This window comes from Macaca thibetana, chromosome 7 (genome assembly GCF_024542745.1).
Source record: "Macaca thibetana thibetana isolate TM-01 chromosome 7, ASM2454274v1, whole genome shotgun sequence".
Classification (NCBI taxonomy): domain Eukaryota; kingdom Metazoa; phylum Chordata; class Mammalia; order Primates; family Cercopithecidae; genus Macaca; species Macaca thibetana.
In genome coordinates, this window is record NC_065584.1 from 125,731,424 (window position 1) to 125,753,528 (window position 22,105).

At 45.1% G+C, this 22,105-nt stretch overlaps 2 protein-coding genes across 9 annotated transcripts in view; one reads left to right on the forward strand and one right to left on the reverse strand.

The window, feature by feature from the left end:
- Window positions 1-1,814: 1,814 nt before the first annotated feature.
- Window positions 1,815-17,814, reverse strand: OIP5 (Opa interacting protein 5). 2 transcript variants are annotated; one of them, XM_050799576.1, is made up of 5 exons: window positions 17,433-17,814; window positions 17,110-17,176; window positions 12,809-12,931; window positions 6,105-6,186; window positions 1,815-2,380 (listed from the first exon to the last, which is right to left on the reverse strand). In XM_050799576.1, exons 1-5 carry the CDS (start codon window positions 17,752-17,754, stop codon window positions 2,285-2,287), a joined length of 690 nt encoding a protein of 229 aa, XP_050655533.1. In that variant the 5' UTR covers window positions 17,755-17,814; the 3' UTR covers window positions 1,815-2,284. The 2 variants fall into 2 exon arrangements, with proteins under 2 accessions (XP_050655533.1, XP_050655534.1); XM_050799577.1 differs by lacking the exon at window positions 12,809-12,931 and having other exon boundaries at window positions 17,433-17,805.
- A 77-nt stretch (window positions 17,815-17,891) lies between these two features.
- Window positions 17,892-22,105, forward strand: part of NUSAP1 (nucleolar and spindle associated protein 1) — a 49,694-nt gene continuing 45,480 nt past the window's right edge. For all 7 annotated transcript variants that reach the window (XM_050799529.1, XM_050799534.1, XM_050799530.1 and 4 more), the window contains exon 1: window positions 17,892-18,243. In XM_050799529.1, coding sequence (XP_050655486.1) covers window positions 18,151-18,243 — 93 coding nt within the window. In that variant the 5' untranslated portion in view covers window positions 17,892-18,150. The remainder of the gene's footprint in view (window positions 18,244-22,105) is intronic.

Genomic DNA, 22,105 nt, shown 5'->3' on the forward strand with positions numbered 1-22,105 from the left:
AATGAGAGGATCCCTTGAGCCCAGTTTGAGCTCATAGCAAGGCCTTGTCTCTACAATTTTTTTTTTTTTTTTTTTAATTAGCCAGGCGTGGTGACACAAACCTGTGGTGCCAGCTATTCATGATACAGTTGGGAGGATCACTTGAGACCAGGAAGTTGAGGCTGCAGTGGGCCATGTTCACACCTCTGCACTCAGGCCTGGGTGACAGAGTGAGACCCTGTCTCACCACCCTCCCCTCAAAAAAAGCATAAGCAGGCCAGGCACAGTGCTCAAGACTGTTATCCTAGCAGTTCAGGAGGCCAAGGCGGGTAGATCTGCCTGAGCTCAGGAGTTTGAGATCACCCTGGGCAACATGGTGAAACCCCATCTCTACTAAAATAAAAATCAGCCGGGTGTGGCGGCATGCACCTATAATCCCAGCTACTCAGGAGGCTGAGACAGAAGAATCGCTTCAACACCCAGGAGATGGCAGCTGCAGAGATTAGGCCACTGCACTCCAGCCTCGGCAACAGAGCGAGACTCCATCTCGAAAAAATAGAAAAAATATTCTGCTATTATTAGCTTCTGTATCCTCCACCACTCGGATATGTAATTTCTTGACTGTGCTAGTGCCAAAGGCTCTCCTTAGTGGTCTGCTTGCGGCCTTTCCCACCCGTTTTCCACAGGACAACCACAGTGACATTCTGAAAAAGTAAATTTGATTAGGCAGGCCTTCTTTTAAGGACCTCATAGGGCCTTTGTATATATGCCATCCTTTATTAATTCCTATTCATCTTTCAGACCACTGCTGAAACTTCACTTCTACTTCTACTACAGAGGCTTTCTTTCCCTGAACCCCAGACCAGATCAGTTACCTGCTTTATGTGCGTGTATCCCTATGTTCCCTTACTTTAAAACCCTTACTAGAGTCATAATGTTACGTATCTTTTTTTTTTTTAAGATGGAGCCTCGGTCGGGCGCAGTGGCTCAAGCCTGTAATCCCAGCACTTTGGGAGGCCGAGACGGGCGGATCACGAGGTCAGAAGATCAAGACCATCCTGGCTAACACGGTGAAACCCTGTCTCTACTAAAACATACAAAAAAATAGCCGGGCAAGGTGGCGGGCGCCTGTAGTCCCACCTACTCGGGAGGCTGAGGCAGGAGAATGGCGTAAACCTGGGAGGCGGAGCTTGCAGTGAGCTGAGATCCGGCCACTGCACTCCAGCCTGGGGGACAGAGCGAGATTCCGTCTCAAAAAAAAAAAAAAAAAAAAAAAAGATGGAGTCTCACTCTGTCCCCCAGGCTGGAGTGCAAGTGGCACGATAGCTCGCTGCAGCCTCCACCTGCTGGGTTCAAGCAATTCTCCTGCCTCAGCTTCCTGAGTAGCTGGGATTACAGGTGCACATCACCATGCTTGGCTAATTTTTCTAATTTTTGTATTTTTAGTAGAGACAAGGTTTCACCACGTTGGCTAGGCTGGTCTTGAACTCCTGAACTCAAGTGATCCACCCGCCTCGGCCTCTGAAAATGCTGGAATTACAGATGGGAGCCACCGCACCAGGCTTGTAATTTTACATATCTTCATGTGATTATTTGAATGTCTGTCTCTGACTAGATTATAAACTCTAAGGATAACAGTGTGTCTGTTTTTGCTTACCTTTTATCCCCAGCACCTAGCCTAATACTTTATAAATATTTATTAAATTAATATTTTGATAAGTTACTCGAAGTGCTACATAAAACAAAATTAGAGAAAACAGTACTTTGGTGACTGTTTGATGTTTTATCATTCATTATTCCTGTTAACCTCAGTTTACAACCAAAAAAGAGACAAATTGTATATTATTCAGGCAGTTTATTAAACATTACCTATAGAATATTATGATCTGTATTTTACATAAGTTAAAAAATGATTTATTAATATTCATAACAACTGCTCCATTCAGGAGTACTAGAACTCAACATTAAGCCCAACTCTATTTTCAGACCAACCATGCAACTTTAGATCAGAGGACACATGGGACTTTGCATCTTAATTCCTAAATTTACAGTCAAAGACATCTTCAGAAATAAGTATTATGAATTCAATCAGAATCTAAGTTCTTAAGGCAAATAGCTATAAAACAGAAGAATCCTTAGTTTCTCATCTTCTAAAAACAGCTTCACAAATCATTTGGACAATCAGCGTAATGGTAGATAGAAACTGCATTTCCCAAAGCCAGTCTTTCTGAGAAATGACTAAACAGCACCTGTTGTTGAAGACAGCAATAAAGCCTGAACCTGACACTCAAGCTTTGGTACAAGATCAGTTTTCTGGCTTGGACTGGTCAGGAGTCACTTCACTCAGAATCTTCATTAGTGATTTTAAGCGAGTGTGCGTTAGCACTATCTTCTCTTTCAGCTAGGAAGAAAAATAGACATATATATATATCAGGGCTTCTTTTTTTATTTTTATTTTAAGAGACAGGGTCTCACTCTGTTGCCTGAGCTAGAGTACAGTGGCACAATCATAGCTCACTGCAGCCTCAAGCTCCTGGGCTCAAGTGATCCTCCTACTTCAGCCTCCCGATTAGCTAGGACTACAGTCATGTGTTTTAAATTTTCTTTGTAGAGATGGGGTCTTGCTTTGTTGCCCAGGCTGATGTTGAACTCTTGGCCGTCAGTGATCCTCCTGCCTTGGCCTCCCAAAGTGCTGGAATGACAGATATGAGCCACCACACCCAGCTGGATATCTGGGCATCTTAAGCTTAACTATCAATTTGCTGGTCATAAACACCATTTCAAATTTAAGCTAGTTTATATCTAGTAATTGGGAGCTGGCGATGTGTAAATGCATTTGAGGAATAAATTTCTTCTAATTCTAGAACTTTACACAACAACCTAGTGCAAAATAAGATCCTCAGATGTGGCCGGGCGCGGTGGCTCACGCCTGTAGTCCCAGCACTTTGGGAGGCTGAGTTGGGCGGATCACGAGGTCAGGAGATACAGACCATTGTAGCTAACACAGTGAAACCCAGTCTCTACCAAAAATACAAAAACAAAATTAGCTGGGCACAGTGGCGGGCGCCTGTAGTCCCAGCTACTCAGGAGGCTGAGGCAGGAGAATGGCGTGAACCCGGGAGGTGGAGCTTGCAGTGAGCTGAGATTGTGCCACTGCACTCCAGCCTGGGCGACGGAGCAAGACACCGTCTCAAAAAAAAAAAACAAAAAACAAAAAAACAAACAAGAAACAAAAGATCCTCAGATGTAAAGTTTCATGGAAAAAAAGACAAAACATTGCTGAGCAGCCCTGCTACTGTGAAGATGAATAACATGTGGTCACAGAGCTTTATGGAGAGTCTTCTTTTCCAGTGGTGAGAATTTAGCTTTTCTTTTAACCCTTTGTTAACAGTAACAAATGCCTCTCTGATTTTAATATTCTACTAATGGTCTGCAAAGTTAACTCTGGTTATTAGGTTTAGAACAGACAACTGTTGCAATTAGATAATTTTTAAAAGTTCTTACACCTTAGAACAGCTATATTTAGAACAAAATTAAGTGGTGTTACTCAGCAGGGCAAGAGCAGTGGCTTCTGATAATCTCCATTTGCCCCTCCCAGCATGGGATTTCCACCCTACAAGCAAGCTGGGGGCAAGGGCAACTGGGTTCCCAGCTACTGGGGAGGCTGAGGCAGGAGAAGCACTTGAACCTGGCACTCACACCTGTAATCCCAGCACTTTGGTAGGATCACCTGAGGTCGGGAGTTGGAGAACAGCCTAGCCAACATTTTTAGTAGAGATGGTGAAACCCCATCTCTACTAAAAAATACAAAAATTAGCCGGGCATGGTGGTGCGCACCTGTAGGCCCAGCTACTCAGGAGGCTGAGGTGGGAGAATTGCTTGAACCTGGGAGGCGTGGGGGTTGCAGTGACCTGAGACTATGCCACTGCATTCCAGCTGGAAGGCAGAGTAAGACTCTGTCTCAAAACTAAATAAATGTTTCTCTATTTGCCATATACCTTGACAAAAATTTCCAGAGACTTAAGATGGTTGTTTCCTTTATTTTTTTTAATTTTTTTTTTGTTGTTGTTGAGGCGGAGTCTCGCTCTGTCGCCCAGGCTGGAGTGCAGTGGCCGGATCTCAGCTCACTGCAAGCTCTGCCTCCCGGGTTCACGCCATTCTCCTGCCTCAGCCTCCCAAGTAGCTGGGACTACAGGCGCCGGCTGCCATGCCCGGCTAATTTTTTGCATTTTTAGTAGAGACGGGGTTTCACCCTGTTAGCCAGGATGGTCTCAATCTCCTGACCTCATGATCCGCCCGCCTCGGCCTCCCAAAGTGCTGGGATTACAGGTGTGAGCCACCGCGCCCGGCTGTTTCCTTTATAATATTCTTCCTGGATCCTATCCATGAAACTCCTGATACTGCCATTCCAAAGTCATTTCCCATACCAATTATTATTATTATTTTTGAGACAGATTCTCACTGTCACCTAGGCTAGAGTGCAGTGGCGTGATCTTGGCTTACTGCAACCTCTGCCGCCCGGGTCCAAGCGATTCTGCTTCAGCCTCTCGAGTAGCAGGGCTGGGATTACAGGTGCCTGCCACTGCACCTGGCTAATTTTTGTAGTTTTAGTAGAGACGAGGTTTCACCATCTTGGCCAGGCTGGTCTTGAACTCCTGACCTCGTGGATCCACCCACCTTGCCTTCTCAAAGTGCTGGGATTACAGGTGTGAGCCACCGCGCCCGGCCAGTAAGAATTGTTTTTTTGTCGTTTGTTTTTTTCAGATGGAGTTTCGCTCTCAATGGTGAGATCTTGGCTCACCATAACCTCTGCCTCCCAGGTCCAAGTGATTCTCCTGCCTCAGCCTCCTGAATAGCTGGGATTACAGGCATGTGCCAACACGCCAGGCTAATTTTGTATTTTTAGTAGAGACAGGGTTTCTCCATGTTGCTCAGGCTGGTCTCGAACTCCTGACCTCAGGTGATCTGCCCGCCTCAGCCTCCCAAAGTGCTGGGATTATAGGCGTGAGCCACCACACCCAGCTTGTTTTTGTTTTTGAGACGGATATTCACTTTTGTTGCTCAGGCTATAGTGCAATGGCATAGTCTCGCCTCACCGCAACCTCTGCCTCCGGGGTTCAAGCGCTTCTCCTGTCTCAGCCTCTCCCCAGTAGCTGGGATTACAGGCATGTGCCACCACGCCTGGCTAATTTTGTATATTTAGTAGAGATGGTATTTCTCCATGTTGGTAAGGCTGGTCTCGAACTCCTGATCTCAGATCATCTGTCCGCCTCAGCCTCCCAAAGAGCTGGGATTACAGGCATGAGCCGTGGTGTCCGGCCAAGAATTCTTTTTTTTGAGACGGAGTCTCTCTCTGTCGCCCAGGCTGGAGTGCAGTGGCGCAATCTCGGCTCACTGCAACCTCCGCCCACCCAGGTTCAAGTGATTCTCCTGCCTCAGCCTCCTGAGTAGCTAGGATTACAGGTGCCTGCCACCATGCCCGGCTAAATTTTTTTTTTTTTGAGACGAATCTCACTCTGTTGCCCAGGCTTGAGTGCAGTGACGTGATCTTGGCTCACTGCAACCTCCACCTCCCAGTTCAAGCCATTCTCCTGCCTCCACCTCCCAAGTAGCTGGGACTACAGGCATGTGCCATCACGCCAGGCTAATTTTTTGTATTTTTAATAGAGATGGGGTTTCACTGTATTAGCCAGCATGGTCTCAATGTCCTGACCTCACGATCTGCTCACCTTGGCCTCCCAAAGTGCTGGGATTACAGGCGTGAGCCACCGCACCCGACCAAGAATTCTTAATAACTGTTTCTTCACTCTTACAACTGAGACAGTTGAGCAATTACAAGGTGTTTGCAAGGAAGACAGCTCTATGGCAAGATGATGATATCCATTCCCAGCACAAAGGAGAACACAGGAGTGCAGCAGTTGAGCAGCTTTTCCTTTCTTCCTGAACTACACCTTACAGTGTGGTTTTAGTATTTTGCTTTTCGTTACAAATTCGATAGGGAAGGTCAAACCAAGTATAAAGGATTACTGAGCATCATACTATTTCATCATCCCCAAGTCCATTGGTAGAAGTTATCAAGAGTTGTCTGTATTTTAAAAAAGCATACAACCATCATGAAATTTTACCTCTGCAATCTTTTCTGATAGAGATACATTGTGAATATCCATCTCTGATGCATTTACTATGGCTTTTGTTTTTAAGAGATAGCTAGATAGGAAAAAAGAGAAAATATTAGTGTCATACCATGGTTAAGATTATAAATGAACCAAACTTGCCTTCTAAAGAAAATGTGTGTCAAAAAAAGCCTTCTTACTGATTTTCACTTCAAAACTCATGATGTTACAGTGGGCCCACTATATCCACGGGTACAGCATCGGATTCAAACAACCACAGACTAAAAATATTTGGGGAAAAAAACTGGTTTGTGTCTGTATTGAACAGGTACAGACTTTTTCTTGTCATCATTCCCTTAACAATACAACAACTTTGTAAATTTCCTATGCATACTTGTAATGTACATAGCATTTACATTAGCTGTCATTAAGTAATCTGGAGATTATTTTAAAGTATAAAATATGTACTTTTATACTTTAAAAAGGAGGATATCCAAAAGTAATATGCAAATATATTATTTTTTTTTTTTTTTTGAGACGGAGTCTCGCTCTGTCGCCCAGGCTAGTGCAGTGGCGCGATCTCGGCTCACTGCAAGCTCCGCCTCCCGGGTTCACGCCATTCTCCTGCCTCAGCCTCCCGAGTAGCTGGGACTACAGGCGCCCACAACCGCGCCCGGCTAATTTTTTGTATTTTTTTTAGTAGAGACGGGGTTTCACCGTGGTCTCGATTCCTGACCTTGTGAAAAGTGCTGGGATTACAGGCGTGAGCCAATATGCAAATATTATACCATTTAATATCAGAAACTTGAGTGTCCATGGATTTTGGTATCTGGTGGGGTCCTCAAACCACGGATACTGAAGGATGACTGCATTTCCTTGGAAAAACAAATTCAAAAATAAACAAATCGGAGAGGATCTCTGCCTCATCCTACCAGAGACAAAATTATCTCATGGTAAACTAAAGACAAAAACCAGGCTCATATGAATAATTATGATGATTATAAGCTTTACACTTCATCAGTGGGATCCTGTAGCACAGTTTGAAGGAAAGTAATCCCAGTGTGAGACAAAGTGTTGGTCACCTATTCCCAGTAGCTATTCCCCACTTTTTTTTTTTTGAGATGGAGTCTCGCTCTGTTGCCCAGACTAGTGTGCAGTGGCACGATCTCAGCTCACTGCAACCTCTGCCTCCCGGGTTCAAACGACTCTCCTGCCTTAGCCTCCCAAGTAGCTGGGATTATAGGCTTGCGCCACCACGCCCAGTTAATTTTTGTATTTTTAGTAGAGACGGTGTTTCACCATGTTGGCCAGGTTGGTCTCGAACTCCTGACCTCAGGTGATCCCCCCCGCCTCAGCCTCCCAAAGTGCTGGGATTATAGGCGTGAGCCACCAAGCCCAGCCTTCCTCACTTCTTTGTTGCCAACAGAATCCAGATTTTTGCCACGAGCCTCCTGTTACATATTTGCTTTCTCAAATAAAGTGATCATGTGACATAGTTCTGGCCAACAAGGATAAGAAAATTGGTTGGGTATACTGGCTTACACCTATTATCCCAGCACTTTGGGACACTGAGGCAGGCAGATGGCTTGAAACCAGAAATTCAAGACCAGCCTGGGCAACACAGCGAAACCCCATCTCTTTTTCTTTCCTTTCCTTTTTTTTTTTTTTTTTTTTTTGAGAGGGAGTCTCACTCGGTCGCTCAGGCTGGAGTGCAATGGCGTGATCTCAGCTCACTGCAACCTCTGCCTTCCAGGTTCAAGCAATTCTCCTGCCTAAGCCTCCCAAGTAGGTGGGATTACAGGTGCCCACCACCATGCCCAGCTAATTTTTGTATTTTTAGCAGAGGCAGGTTTTCACCATATTGGACAGGCTGGTCTTGAACTCCTGACTTCAGGTGGTCCGCCGCCTGCCTCAGCCTCCCAAAGTGCTGGGATTACAAGCATGAGCCACCGTGCCTCGTATAAGTGAAACCCCATCTCTACAAAAAATACAAAAATTAGCCAGATGTGGTGGCATGCTTATAGTCCCAGCTACTTGGGAGGCTGAGTTGGGAGGATCACCTGAACCCAAGAGGTTGAGGCTGCAGTGAACCATGATAGCTCCAGCCTGTGTGACAGACAGACCATGTCTCAAAAAAAAAAAAAAAAAAAAAAAGATTAAGAAAATTTATGCCGGCAGGGCGCTGTGGCTCATGAGTGTAATCCCAGCACTATGAGAGGCCAAGGTGGGCAGATTACCTGAGGTCAGGAGTTTGAGACCAGCCTGGCAAACATGGTAAAACTCCATCTCTACTAAAAAGACAAAAATTAGCCGGGCGTAGAGGAGTGCGTCTGTGGTCTGAAATACTTGGGAGGCAAGGCAAAAGAACCACTTGAACCTGGGAGGCAGAGGTTGCAATGAGCTGAGATCGCACCACTGTGCTCCAACCTGGGTGACAGAGCAAGACTCTGTCTCAAAAAAAAAAAAAGAAAGAAAATTTATGCTGATGAAAAGGGGGAATTTTCTTGTGTTCCCATACTCTCCATATCCTTTTCCTTCATGTTTAGAATGCTATCATCAATAGATGTAATGACTGTAATTGCAGCAGCCATCCTGAATCCAAGAGGAAAAGGCCAAAATTTCTATTTAATTGAAAAGAATGTCCTGACCTTTTATCCAACTCATTTTAAATATTAAGAAATTAACCAAAATCTCATAATGCTTTTTCAAATTTATGTTAAAAATATGTTACTAAAAGCTTACTACCCTAGCAAAAATGCAATTATTGCTCCTCTAGAACATTTACTTTTGTACTGATTTCTAGAAAAGATATGGGATTACTAACAGCACACATTTACAGGTTTTTTTTTTTTTTTCCTGCTTTAAAGTTAATTCTAAATAGAAATTGCTTAAGAATCTAGAAATTGAGGCTGGGCATGGTGGCTAATGCCTGTAATCTTAACATTTTGGGAAGCCCAGGCAGGAGAATTGCTTGAACCCAGGAGGCGGAGGTTGCAGTAAGCTAAGATCATGCCATTGTAATTCCAGCCTGGGTGACAGAGTGAGACTCCATCTTTAAAAAATAAAAGAAGAATAAATGATCAATCCATCTCAGATATATATTTTGTGTTGGAAATTTGCAATGAAGATCAAATGGTATACCTAATACACAGTGAACAACCCATGGTAAAGGACTGGCTTTGCTAATAAGTTTTATTGTTTAGTCAACCATAACTCAGCTAGAAACATCTATCTAAGCATAAGAAATGAGAAAAAGCAGCTGGGCGTGGGGGCTCACACCTGTAATCCCAGCACTTTGGGAGGACAAAGCGGGCGGATCACGAGGTCAGTAGGTCGAGACCATCCTGGCTAACACGGTGACACCCTGTCTCTATTAAAAATACAAAAAATTAGCCACTCGTGGTGGCGGGCAACTGTAGTCCAAGCTACTTGGGAGGCTGAGGCAGGAAAATAGGAGAATGGCACGAACCCAGGGGACGAAGCTTGCAGTGAGCCAAGATCGCGCCACTGTACTCCAGCCTGGGCGACAGAGCGGGACTCCATCTCAAGAAAAAAAAAAAGAAACAAACGAGAGAAAGGAAACCTTTTAGTTTTATGAAAAATAAGCATTTGAGTTAAGATGTGCTCAAATCTCAGCTCTTCCACCTCTTTGAGCCCTAGGTTTCTTAGACTATACTAAGAACTCAGTGATATAAGCATAATGCCTACATAAACTGGGTTGTCAATGCTTGTTTTGTTTTTGTTTTTGTTTTTTAATGGTCAAGGAAAGACTTCGAAGGATGTTTCCGTTTCTTGTAATATGTAGAAAAGCTTAAAAGTGTAATTTGTTAGGAAAATAATGCAATAGCCAATGTAATTCATGAGAAAGGATAGCCAGTAGGGTAGTTTTTCTGATGCTATGAGGCTACATGATCATTATTTTTACTTTTCTCTGTCTGCTTCATGTTTTACTGCAGAGAAGATTTCTCAGCAGCTACATGCATCATATAGGAAATAGCTACCCCATACATACAGCTTTCACTTCCCAACTTCAACACTAGTACCATCTATATGTAACTGGTATTTCTGGGCCCTATTTCAAATTCCTAGGGTAGAAAACTGGTTGGCTTAGTTTGGATCGGGTATCCGTTTTTCTCTTTTTTTTTTTTTTTTTTTTTTTTTTTGAGACAGAGTCTCACTCTGTTGCCAGGCTGGAGTGCAGTGGTGCGATCTCGGCTCACTGCAACCTCTGACTCCCTGGTTCAAGTGATTATCCTGCCTCAGCCTCCCAAGTAGCTGGGATTACAGGCACACGCCACCACACCCAGCTAATTTTTTTGTATTTTTTAGTAGAGACGGGGTTTCCCCATGTTGACCAGGATGGTCTTGATCTCCTGACCTCATGATCTGCCTGCCTCAGCCTCCCAAAGTGCTGGAATTACTGGCATGAGCTACCATGCCCAGCACCGTTTTTCTTTTCTAAGAGACAGGGTCTTGCTCTGCTCCGCATGCTAGAATACAGTGACACAATCATAGCTCACTGTAACCTTGAATTCCTGGGCTGTAGCTATCCTCCTACCTTAGCCTCCTGAGTAGCTAGGACTACAGGCATACACCACCACACACAGCTAATAGTTTAAATTTTTTGTAGAGACAGAGTCTTGCTATGTTGCCTAGGCTATTCTCAAACTCCTAAGCTCAAAACAATCCTCCAACTCAGTCTTCCAAAGCGCTGACATTACAGGCATGACCCACCATGCCTGGCCAGGTATTCATTCTTGATCCAGTACCTGGGAGTGGGAATCACACATGATATAAATATACAAGGCCCCCCCATTAGAGGGAGACAGAGGCTGGGCACAAACCCAAAAGGTATCTACTACAACATTATTTTGCAAAAGCTTACTTTCTAGAATGATCTTTTTATCTTTTATTTATTTATTTTTATTTTTTCTGAGACGGAGTCTCACTCTGTCACCCAGGCTGAAGTGCAGTGACTCGATCTTGGCTCACTGCAACCTCCACCTCCTGGGTTCAAGCAATTCTCCTGCCTCACCTCCCGAGTAGCTGGGACCACAGGCGGGCACCACCACACTTGGCTTATTTTTGTATTTTTAAAGGAGATGGGGTTTCACTATGTTGGCCAAGCTGGTCTCGAACTCCTGACCTCAGATGAACCCCCGACCTTGGCCTCCCAAAGTGCTGGGATTACAGGCGTGAGCCACTGCGCCTGGTCATACAATGTTCTTTTTATTTATTTATTTTTTTTAAGGGGGCAGTTTGAGATAGGAGGCTTCACTATGTTGCCTAGGCTGATCTCAAACACCTTCAAGATTCAAGGGATCCTCCTGCCTCAGCCTCCTGGGTAACTAGAATTATAGGCACACACCACCACATCTGGCAAAAAGTTTATTTAATGAAAGACTACCCTCTGAATTCTTCCATGGATGCTTCTTAAGATGTGGTATAAGAAGACATGGAAGATAATCATAATGTTATAAGATTATATTTTGGTCCCACTGCTATCTTTTTATTTTTTTTAAGAGATGGAGTCTCATTTTGTCACCCAAAATGGAATGCAGTGGTGTGATCACAGCAAACTGTAACCTTGAACTCTTGGGCTCATGTGATCCTCCCACCTCAGCCTCCCAAGTAACTGGGACTACAGGGGCAGGCCACCACCACATCCAGCTAATTTTTTTTTATTTTGTATAAAAAAATAGGGGTCTCGGCCGGGCGCGGTGGCTCAAGCCTGTAATCCCAGCACTTTGGGAGGCCGAGACGGGCGGATCACAAGGTCAGGAGATCGAGACCATCCTGGCTAACACGGTGAAACCCTGTCTCTACTAAAAATACAAAAAAACTAGCCGGGCGAGGTGGCGGGCGCCTGTGGTCCCAGCTACTCGGGAGGCTGAGGCAGGAGAATGGCGTAAACCCGGGAGGCGGAGCTTGCAGTGAGCTGAGGTCCGGCCACTGCACTCCAGCCCGGGCAACAGAGCGAGACTCCGTCTCAAAAAAAAAAAAAAAATAGGGGTCTCACTATATTGCCCATGGAGGTCTTAAACTCCTGCCCTTAAGCAGTCCTCCCACCTTGGCCTCACAAAGCACTGGCATTACAGGCGTGAGCCATCACACTTGGCCCACTGCTATCTTTTTGTCAAAGACAGTGCCTGACTTTAGCATCTTCTTTGGTACAAACGCTTTGTCTTTTTTTTTTTTTTTTTTTTTTTTTTGAGGCAGAGTCTTGCTCTGTCACCCAGGCTGGGGTATAGTGGCACGATCTCAGCTCACGGTGCAACCTCCACCTTTCAGGTTGAAGCAATTCTCCTGCCTCAGCCTCCCAAGTAGTTGGACAGAATCTCACTCTGTCTCTCAGGCTGGAGTGCAGTGGCGCAATCTCGGCTCACAGCAGCCTCCGCCTCCCAGGTTCCAACAATTCTCATGCCTCGGCCTCCTAAGCAGCTGGGATTACAGGTGTCTACCACACCTGGCTAATTTTTGTATTTTTAGTAGAGACGGGTTTCACCATGTTGGCCAGGCTGGTCTCCAACTCCTGACCTCAAGTGATCCACCCGCCTCAGCTTCCCAAAGTGCTGGAATTACAGGCATGAGCCACTGTGCTCAGCCCACTTTCTCTTTCCTGAAAAATCTTTTAAAATTTATTTGATGGACTTTGTCTCTAAATAAATAAATAAATAAATAAGTGTATTTGATGATCAATATCTAGGTCTACTCACCACACCATTTTGTCACTGGAAAGGCAGAAGTGACCTCTCAAGGCAGCCAGGGCAGCATGGGTAGAATACAGATGGAAACCAATGGGAATCCCACAGGAACCACAGAATAAAAGGTTGTAAGTACTAGGAGTAGGGAAAAACAGAATATGGGTAAGAATAAAAAAATCATGTAAGAAATAAAAAATAACTAGTCTCTGAAGCATTCCTAACACCTAAGTCAGGGTGAAAATTATATTGTAATAGGAATGAGACTGAAAGAATATCACATTCAAGAAAGGGTAACTCACGTTATAATTTAATTACATGCTGGATTGCGGATACCCTCTTATATTCTGGTCAAAGCAGTCATGGATGTATAATTGTCACTTCAGTAGAGAAAGGTAACTTACCCCTAATAAACAGAAAAAGAGCTAACTAATCTGATTAATACTAAAACATTTAAAACTACAAATCACCGTGTAAAATGGCTATCATTATATAAATTCACATTTGTTGAAAAAATAATCATGTTGACTGGGGCTTTACTAAACAAATTGTTCATAGAACTAAAGATTTGTCTTTTGCATATATAAAAAAAAGTTAATGAAAAAATGCCCAGACTAAAAGAGAAAGAAAAAGGAATCCCATTACCCTAGCAAGCCATCTATTTTGCTTTCCTTATCCTCTGAAAAGATTACTGATGAAGAGTCAGATGTTGATTTTAGTTCTCATTACAATTCTTGAGCAAGTCATCATATTTGCTGGTATATAAGACATATTTAAATATTAAAAAGGAACATTTTGGTCAGGCACAGTGGTTCACACCTACTGTAATCGCAGCACTTTCAGAGGCCAAAGTGGGCAGATAGCTAGAGCCCAGGAATTCAAGATCAGCCTAGGCAACATGGTAAAACCCCGTCTTAAAAAATAAATAAACAGCCCAGGCACGGTGGCTCACGCTTGTAATCCCAGTACTTTGGGAGGCCGAGGCTGGCAGATCACGAGGTCAGGAGATCAAGACCATCCTGGCTAACATGGTGAAATCCCGTCTCTACTAAAAATATTAAAAAATAGCTAGGTGTGGTGGCGGGCGCCTGTAGCCCCAGCTACTCGGGAGGCTGAGGCAGGAGAATGGTGTGAACCCAAGAGGCGGAGCTTGCAGTGAACCGAGATAGTGCCACTGCACTCCAGCCTTGGCAACAAAGCAACACTCCGTCTCAAAATAAAATAAAAAAATTTTCTAAAAGAAAAGCACTTTAAGAAAGTATTTCATCATGCATGTGCTAAAGGCAATTTTAAAGTGCTTTGGTAAAGGAAAAATTAATTATATTAATATAGAGTATGCTATGAAGAATTTCTTTTTTTTTTTTTAAGACAGGTTCTTGTTCTGTTGCCCAAGTCAGAACATAGTGGTACAATCATAGCTCCCTGCAGCCTTGAATTCCTGGGCTCAACTGATCCACCTGCCTCAGCTTCCCAAAGCTGGGATTACAGGTGCATGCTACCATGCCCTACTAATTTTTTTTGGAAGAAATGGGGTCTTACTTCCCAGGCTAGCAGAATTCTATTAACAAAATACAACATAAAAATCACATAGCTAGCCCGGGCATGATGGCTTATGCCTGTAATCCCAGCACTTTGGGAGGCCAAGGCAGGTGGATCACCAGAGGTCAGGAGTTCAAGACCAGCCTGGCCAACATGGTGAAACCCTGTCTCTACTAAAAATACAAAAATTAGCCAGGCATGGTGGTGGGTGCCTGTAATCCCAGCTACTCAGGAGGGTGAGGCAGGAGAATCGCTTGAACCGGGGAGGCGGAGGTTGCAGTGAGCGGAGATTGTGCCATTGCACTCCAGCCTGGGCGACAAGAGCAAAACTCCGTCTTAAAAAAGAAAAAAAAAAAAAAACACATAGCTAAAAAGAAATATTCATGTCAATGGATACTAAAAAAGAACAAATAACAAAATATATTAGGTTTATTGGTAAATGAAGTCCCACACCACACATATAGTAATCTTGTGAATATAGGTAACCAAAAAGCAAACTGTGAAATAAAGTGTCATTAATTTGAAATTCCACGTAGGAATTAATTAGTTCAGACAAAGCACAGTACTTATAAACAAATGTCTCAGTGGAAATTAATTTACTGGGCCGGGCGCAATGGCTCACGCTTATAATCTGAGCATTTTGGGAGGCGGGCAGATCACCTGAGACCAGGAGTTTGAGAACAGCCTGGTCAACATGGTGAAACTCCGTCTCTACTAAAAATACAAAATTTAGCTGGGTTTCCAGAAGGTTTTCAATTTACTTTGCCCATATCCATCAGAGGAATAACTATCTATAGTAGCTATAGATAGTAACAGTAAATGAGCATTGACTTCAACTTAAAGTCATCAGCTGCATTGGCCCCTAACAAGAGAGAAAGCCTGTCCTTTGAAGCTTTTTTTTTTTCTTTTTTTTGGATGGAGTACAGTGGTACAATCACAGCTCACTACAGCCTTGACATCCCAGACTCAAGTGATCCTCCCACCTCAGCCTTCCAATTAGCTGGACCACAGGTGCACACTATAATGCCCATCTAATTTTTAAATGTTTTGTAGAGATCGGTTCTTGCTATGTTGCCCAGGCTGGTCTTGAACTCCTATGCTCAAGCAATCCTCCCACCTTGGTCTCCCAAAGTGCTGGGATTACACGTGTGAGTCACTGTGACCAGCTCCTTTCAAGCCAGGTAATACTTCTCCTTTCTACCTATGAAAGTCTGAGATGGCATCTTCTTCCAATAGAAGGCTGTTTCGGCCGGGCGCGGTGGCTCAAGCCTGTAATCCCAGCACTTTGGGAGGCCGAGACGGGCGGATCACGAGGTCAGGAGATCGAGACCATCCTGGCTAACACAATGAAACCCTGTCTCCACTAAAAATACAAAAAAATTAGCCGGGCGCGGTGGCAGCGCCTGTAGTCCCAGCTACTCGGGAGGCTGAGGCAGGAGAATGGCGGGAACCCGGGAGGCGGAGCTTGCAGTGAGCCGAGATCGTGCCACTGCACTCCAGCCTGGGCGACAGAGCGAGACTCAGCCTCAAAAAAAAAAAAAAAAAAAAAAAAAAAAAGAAGGCTGTTTCATCTGCACTGAAAATCTGTTGTTTAGTGTACCCACTTTCATTTTCTGCAGCTTCTGCATCAGTACTTGCTGTTTCACTTTGGACTTTTGTTATAGAGAAGGTTTCTTTCCTTAAATTTCAAGAACCAACCTCTGTTTTTTTTTTTAGATAGTCTTGCTCTGTCACCCCGGCTGGAGTGTGGTGGCACAATCACAGCTCCACTGCAGCCTCGACGTCTATGGCTCAAGCCAGCCTTCCTTCTCAGCCTCCCAAGCAGCTGGGACTATAGGTGTGCACCACCACATCCGGCTAAATTGTTTTGTATTTTGTAGAGACAGCATTTCACCATGTTGCCCAGGCTGGTCTCAAACTCCTGGGTTCAAGCAATCCACCCACCTCGGCCTCCCAAAGTGCTGGGGTTACAGGCATGAGCCATTGCACCTAGCCAACATTTGCTACTTTCAAACTTCTGCAGCTTCCTCACCTCTCAGCCTTCACAGAATTGAAGAGAGTTAGGGCCTTGTTCTGGATTAGGCTTTGGTTTAAAGGAATGCTGTGGCTGGTTTGATCTTCTACTCATACCACTCAAACTTCCTCCATATCAGCTTATAACTGGAGTAGCACTTTTAATTTCCATGTATTTGTTTGTTTGATGGAGTTTTGCTCTTGTTGCCCAAGCTGGAGTGCAATGGTGTGTTCTCAGTGCACTGCAACCTCTGCCTCCCGGGTTCAAGTGATTCTCCTGCCTCAGCCTCCCAAAGAGCTGGAATTACAGGTGTGTGCCACCATGCCCGGCTAATTTTGTATTTTTAGTAGAGATGTGGGTTCACCATGTTGGTCAGGTTGGTCTTGAACTCCTGACCTCATGTGATCCACCCACCTCAGCCTCCCAAAGTGCTGGGATTACAAGCGTGAGCCACCGCGCCCGGCCCCATTTTTTTCTTCATATTCACAATTTGGCATGACTTCACATGCCTTCCCAGCTACTCGGGAGGCTGAGGCAGAATGGTGTGAACCTGGGAGGCAGAGCTTGCAGTGAGCCGAGATCGCGCCACCGCACTCCAGCCTGGGCAACAGAGTGAGGCTCCATCTCAAAAAAAAAAAATCAAACCAACAAAAAAAAAGGAAATGCTGTCAACAGACTTGCTCAACAAGTACATGTCAGTTCCACGCTCCTCAGTCTCATAAAGTCAGGGACTAGAGACCAATCTGTAATTATCAATACGTACCTGCCTTTGAGTGAACCTTCAATGCCAACTAGGAAGGGCGCTTCCAAAACGACGTTATTTGTAACTCCTAGGAACACAAACACGGGTCAGAACTCACTCTGCGGGCCTTGAAATGGAAAATCTCTCCTCTAGACAGACTCATCCCCGCCATAAATGTCAGGAGACTCCCCAGTTCCCTGCCCCATCCCCAGGCCAAGGAGTTATGTGCTTCCAAATTTTCATTCCGTTTTCTTCCCCAGGTGGTTCTCTGCCACCCGGTGGAGAAGGCGGGAACAACCTCTCGGGCTAGCCTCTGCCTTTCCCGAACGCCTCACTGCACTCACTGGAGAAGACCACGGCCCCAAGGGACCGCGACAGGTCCCAGGCGAGGTGCACCGAGTCCGCGAGCACGGCGTGGCATTGTGCGCACTGGAAAACAGCGCACCTCTCAGGCTGCAGCCAAGACGGCAGCTGCGAGACGGCGGCCGACTCCTCAGCCCCCAGCCCTGCGGGGCCGAGCGGCGAGGACCCCTTCACCACCTGTGTATCCCACTCCATGGAGGTCGTAAAAGAAGCTTCGTCAATCGCCCTCTCAGTGCCATCACAAAAGTCACCCTGGGGCGGCGTTGCACAAGGCGAGCGATGCCGCCGCGGCTGAGCCGCCATCTTCTCTCAGCCGGCGCCGTCGTTTCGAATACACGCCAGGCCCCGCCCCAAGCACAGCTCCTGCGTCCTCATTGGACATTGTGGGCAATCCAAGCACTGGAGTCCCAGTCCGCGCACTCGTTACCTGAACCGGCCTTACAGGCCCTTCGGCGCCTGCGTATTCGTGAAGTGTGAGAAAAGCGCGCGACTGTTGGGACGGGAAATCAGCCTTTCTATTGGTCAGGGTTAGAAACCCCGCCTTTGAGGCATTTTCAACCAATGGAAGCGCGGCATTCTTCATTTAAACTGTCTATAAATTTCTGCTTAGTCAAAGTTAAGAGTGGCGCCAGGGATTTGAACCTCGCTTACGAGATTTGGTGATCCATCTTCTGAGTATCGCCGGGATTTTGAATCGCGATGATCATCCCCTCCCTAGAGGAGCTGGACTCCCTCAAGTACAGTGACCTGCAGAACTTAGCCAAGAGTCTGGGTCTCCGAGCCAACCTGCGGGTACGACGCTGGCGGGGCAGTTCCCTGGGCGGGCGCGGCGGGAGTAGCGGCCTCAGGGAGATGCGGTGCGAAGGGACCGAGCGGGAAGCCCGGGGACTGAAGCAGCCGTCCCTGCCCCTCGGCAGTAGATGTGGTTCACGGTGGTCCCAGTTAGAACTCTGATAAACGGAAGAGGAACTGTAGTTTTCACCTCATTTTGAAGCTGGCTTGTCTGGGTGCTCACATGATAAGCCTCTGTTCCGAGGGGTGGTTTGTTGTTTTTCGTTTTTTGTGGTTTTTTTTTTTTTTGAAATTACTTTATACCTCTCAGGTCATCGATTACGAAACGCAGGCCCAGAAAGCAGAAGGGGTGTCGTTAATCGTTAGACAATTAAGTAAATAATTGGCTCAGCTTCTAGAAAACCCCACACAGACTTCAGTGATTTGTAATATTGCCGATAATCTCTTGATACTTTATTGATGGACCTGTCAGGGGGAAAGAAAAAATCGACTTTTAGGGGACCACCTCCTTGGGTAAATTTTTATAACTCAGCCCTGATCTAGTATACTCATGTGCTTATTGATGACTGTTGTGGTGATGGTATCTATCAAAACCAGTAAGGTCTTTGACTCCGAGGCTACAAGATGTTAGGGGAATTGGCCGGGCGCGGTGACTTATGCCTGTAATCCCAACACTTTGGGAGGCCAAGGTAGTTGGATCACCTGAGGTCAGGATTTCGAGACCAGCCTGGCCATTAAAAAATTAGCCGGGCGTGGTGGCACACGCCTGTGATCCCAGCTACTCGCCTGTGATCCCAGCTACTCGGGAGGCTGAGGCAGGAGAATCGCCTGAACCTGGGAAGCCAAGGTGGCAGTGAGCCAAGATCGCACCCACTGCACTCCAACCTCGGTGACAGAGCGAGACTCAGTCTCAAACAAAACAAAAACAAACAAACAAACAAAAAACAAGATGTTAGAAGATTTGGGGATTCAATGTAGGATAGCGGTTTTATATATTTTGTTAATAGTTGAGACTTCCCACATAATACTGCTGTATGCTCTCTAGGTTTGTCCTGCAGGCTATGATACTGACACTGAATAAATGCCTAAATCAGTCGTCACAAATGTTTTTCTTTTCTTTTTTTTTTTTTTCTTTGAGACAGACTCTTACTCTGTCTCCCGGTCTGGAGTGCAGTGGCGCAATCTCGGCTTACCACAACCTCCACCTCCCGAGTTCAAGCGATTCTCCTGCCTCAGGCTCCTGAGTAGCTGGGATTACAGGCGCGTGTCACCATGCCCGGCTAATTTTTGTATTTTTAGTAGAGACTGGAGTTCACCATGTTGGTCAGGCTGGTCTCGAACTCCTGATCTCATGATACGCCCGCCTCAGCCCCCCAAAGTGCTGGGATTACAGGCGTGAGCCACCACGCCCGGCCTAAATTGTTTAAACAAAATAATCAGGGCCTAAGTGCCTGTTGGGGCTGAATGACCAAAGGGTTTTCCTTGTGGATATTTCTGGGCTATAGTGGTTTGTGGCTCCCCTATACTTTGTAAACAAAGCCTTAATATCTCAGCCTAAATTCCTTAGGCTTTTTTGCTGCCTAGCTAGAATCTTTTATCCACGGCTGCATCCCTGAACACTTGGAACTTTTATCTGTCTTTGTCCCATTGCTCATTTTGACCCTTTGGCCTCAGATCACCTTCTTTCTCCTTTATCTGCCTGACTCTGTGTGTGTGTGTGTATTTTTAGTAGAGATTGGGTTTCACCATCTTGCCCAGGCTGGTCTTGAACTCCTGGGCTCAAGCGATCCTCCGGCCACGGCCTCCCAAAGCCCTGGGATTATAGGCGTGACCCACCACGCCTGGCCCATATCAAGTATTTATAGGTGAAATGTTACGATACCTGTAAAATTTGCTGTAGAATACTCAAGGAAAAAGAGGGAAACTAGATGAAGTAAGAACGCAGAATGTTAATAATTACTGAAACTGCTAATAGGTACATGGGGGGATTGCACTATTCTCTCTACTTTTGTAGAAATTTTCCATAATAAGATGTTTTAAATTACAAACTCTTGGTACAACCCAGGTGCTCATTAAGTCAATTGCCTTTTGAAATTGTAGTACGTAGCAAAAAAATTTATAAATTGCTCTAATTATCAAGATTTGATTAAAATGAAACACTACAATTTAAATAAATTAAATAAATTTTACTAGTATAAATATACTAGTATAATAGTGTAAATACTATTTCAGTTTAATCAAATCTTGATAATTTTACTAGTATGATATTATTAAAAATAAATTTATGGCCGGGCATGGTGGCTTGCTCCTGTAATCCCAGCATTTGGGAGGCCGAGGCAGGTGTATCACCTGAGGTCAGGAGTTTGAGACCAGACTGGCCAACATGGCAAAACCCCATCTCTACTAAAAATACAAAAATTAGCCGGGCGTGGTGACGGGCACCTGTAATCCCAGCTACTAGGGAGGCTGAGGCAGGAGAATTGCTTGAACCCAGGGAGGCAGACGCTGCAGTGAGCCAAGATCATGCCATTGCACTCCAGCCTGGGCAACAAGAGCGAAACTCTGTCTAAAAAATAATAATAATAATAAATAAATTTATAAGAGATAATATTAGCTCTTTTGAGAGACTTCTCTTAATGGTAAAGCAAATTGAAGGAACCAGTTATTATTAGTGTGGCGACTAATTATTAGTATGGCGACTATTATTATTAGTGTGGCGACTGGTCCTTTTGTCACTCATGCCCTCACTTCCTTTCTTACCAGCTTAAATTACAAACTCTGGCACTATTTCCACTTCCTTGCACCTCCCTATACTCACCTGGCAAAACCCAAGCCTGATTAAACCCAACTATGTGCTTAATCTTTGCCTATACCTCTGTAGCTAACTCTAGCTGGAGAAAACACCTAACTTTGTTGAGTGAACTTATTTTACATATGCAACTCTAAACCTTAATGTGGGCATTTGATCTTTCTCCTTTTTTTTTTTTTTTTTTTTTTTTTTTTTTTGAGATAAAGTCTCGCTCTGTTGCCCAGGCTGCAGTGGCACAATCAGGGCTCACTGCAGCCTCAACCTCTCAGGCTCAAGGCATTCTCCCACCTCAGCCTCCCAAGCAACTGGAATTACAGGCACGTGCCACCACACCTGGCCCATTTTCTTCTTAGTCATGAACTTTCCTATTTTTGAAGATAATTACTTTTTATCATCTTGACTCAACTTGGCTCCCTTCCCTCCTTTGATGACTTTACCACATAGGTCATGGGAAAGTAGATGAAATTGATAGAAAACTGCCTGATCCTTCAACCACCAATCCCCTGCTTTTTTCCTTTTCTTTTTTCTTCTTTTTTTTTTTTTTGAGACAGAGTCTTGCTCCGTCAGCCAGGCTGGAGTTCTCTGAAGTGCAGTGGCATAATCAGGGCTCACTGCAGCCTCAACCTCCCGGGCTCAAGCAATCCTCCCAACTCAGCCCCCCTGAGTAGCTAGGACTACAGGCATGACCACCCTGCCTGGCCAATTGTTTTTAAATTTTAGTAGAGATGAGGTCTGACTATGTTGCCCTGTCTGGTCTCCAACTCCTGAAATTCAGCAATCCTTGCGCCTTTGCCTCCCAAAGTGCTGGGATTACAGGTGTGAGCCCCTAGTCTTGGCCGCACCACCAAACCTTCTAGCCACCCTGCATCTACATGCGCATACTCTGCTTCTTTGCCTGTCTAAGAGCAACCTTTCCATTTATGCTGAAGATCCTGAGCCCTCTTGCCTCCCCTAGGACTACATTCCTACAATTAGAACCTCTCTCCTGCATTAATTTCTCCACTCTGCTAGCTTATTTGCCATAAGGCATGCAATCATGTTTTAATATCACCC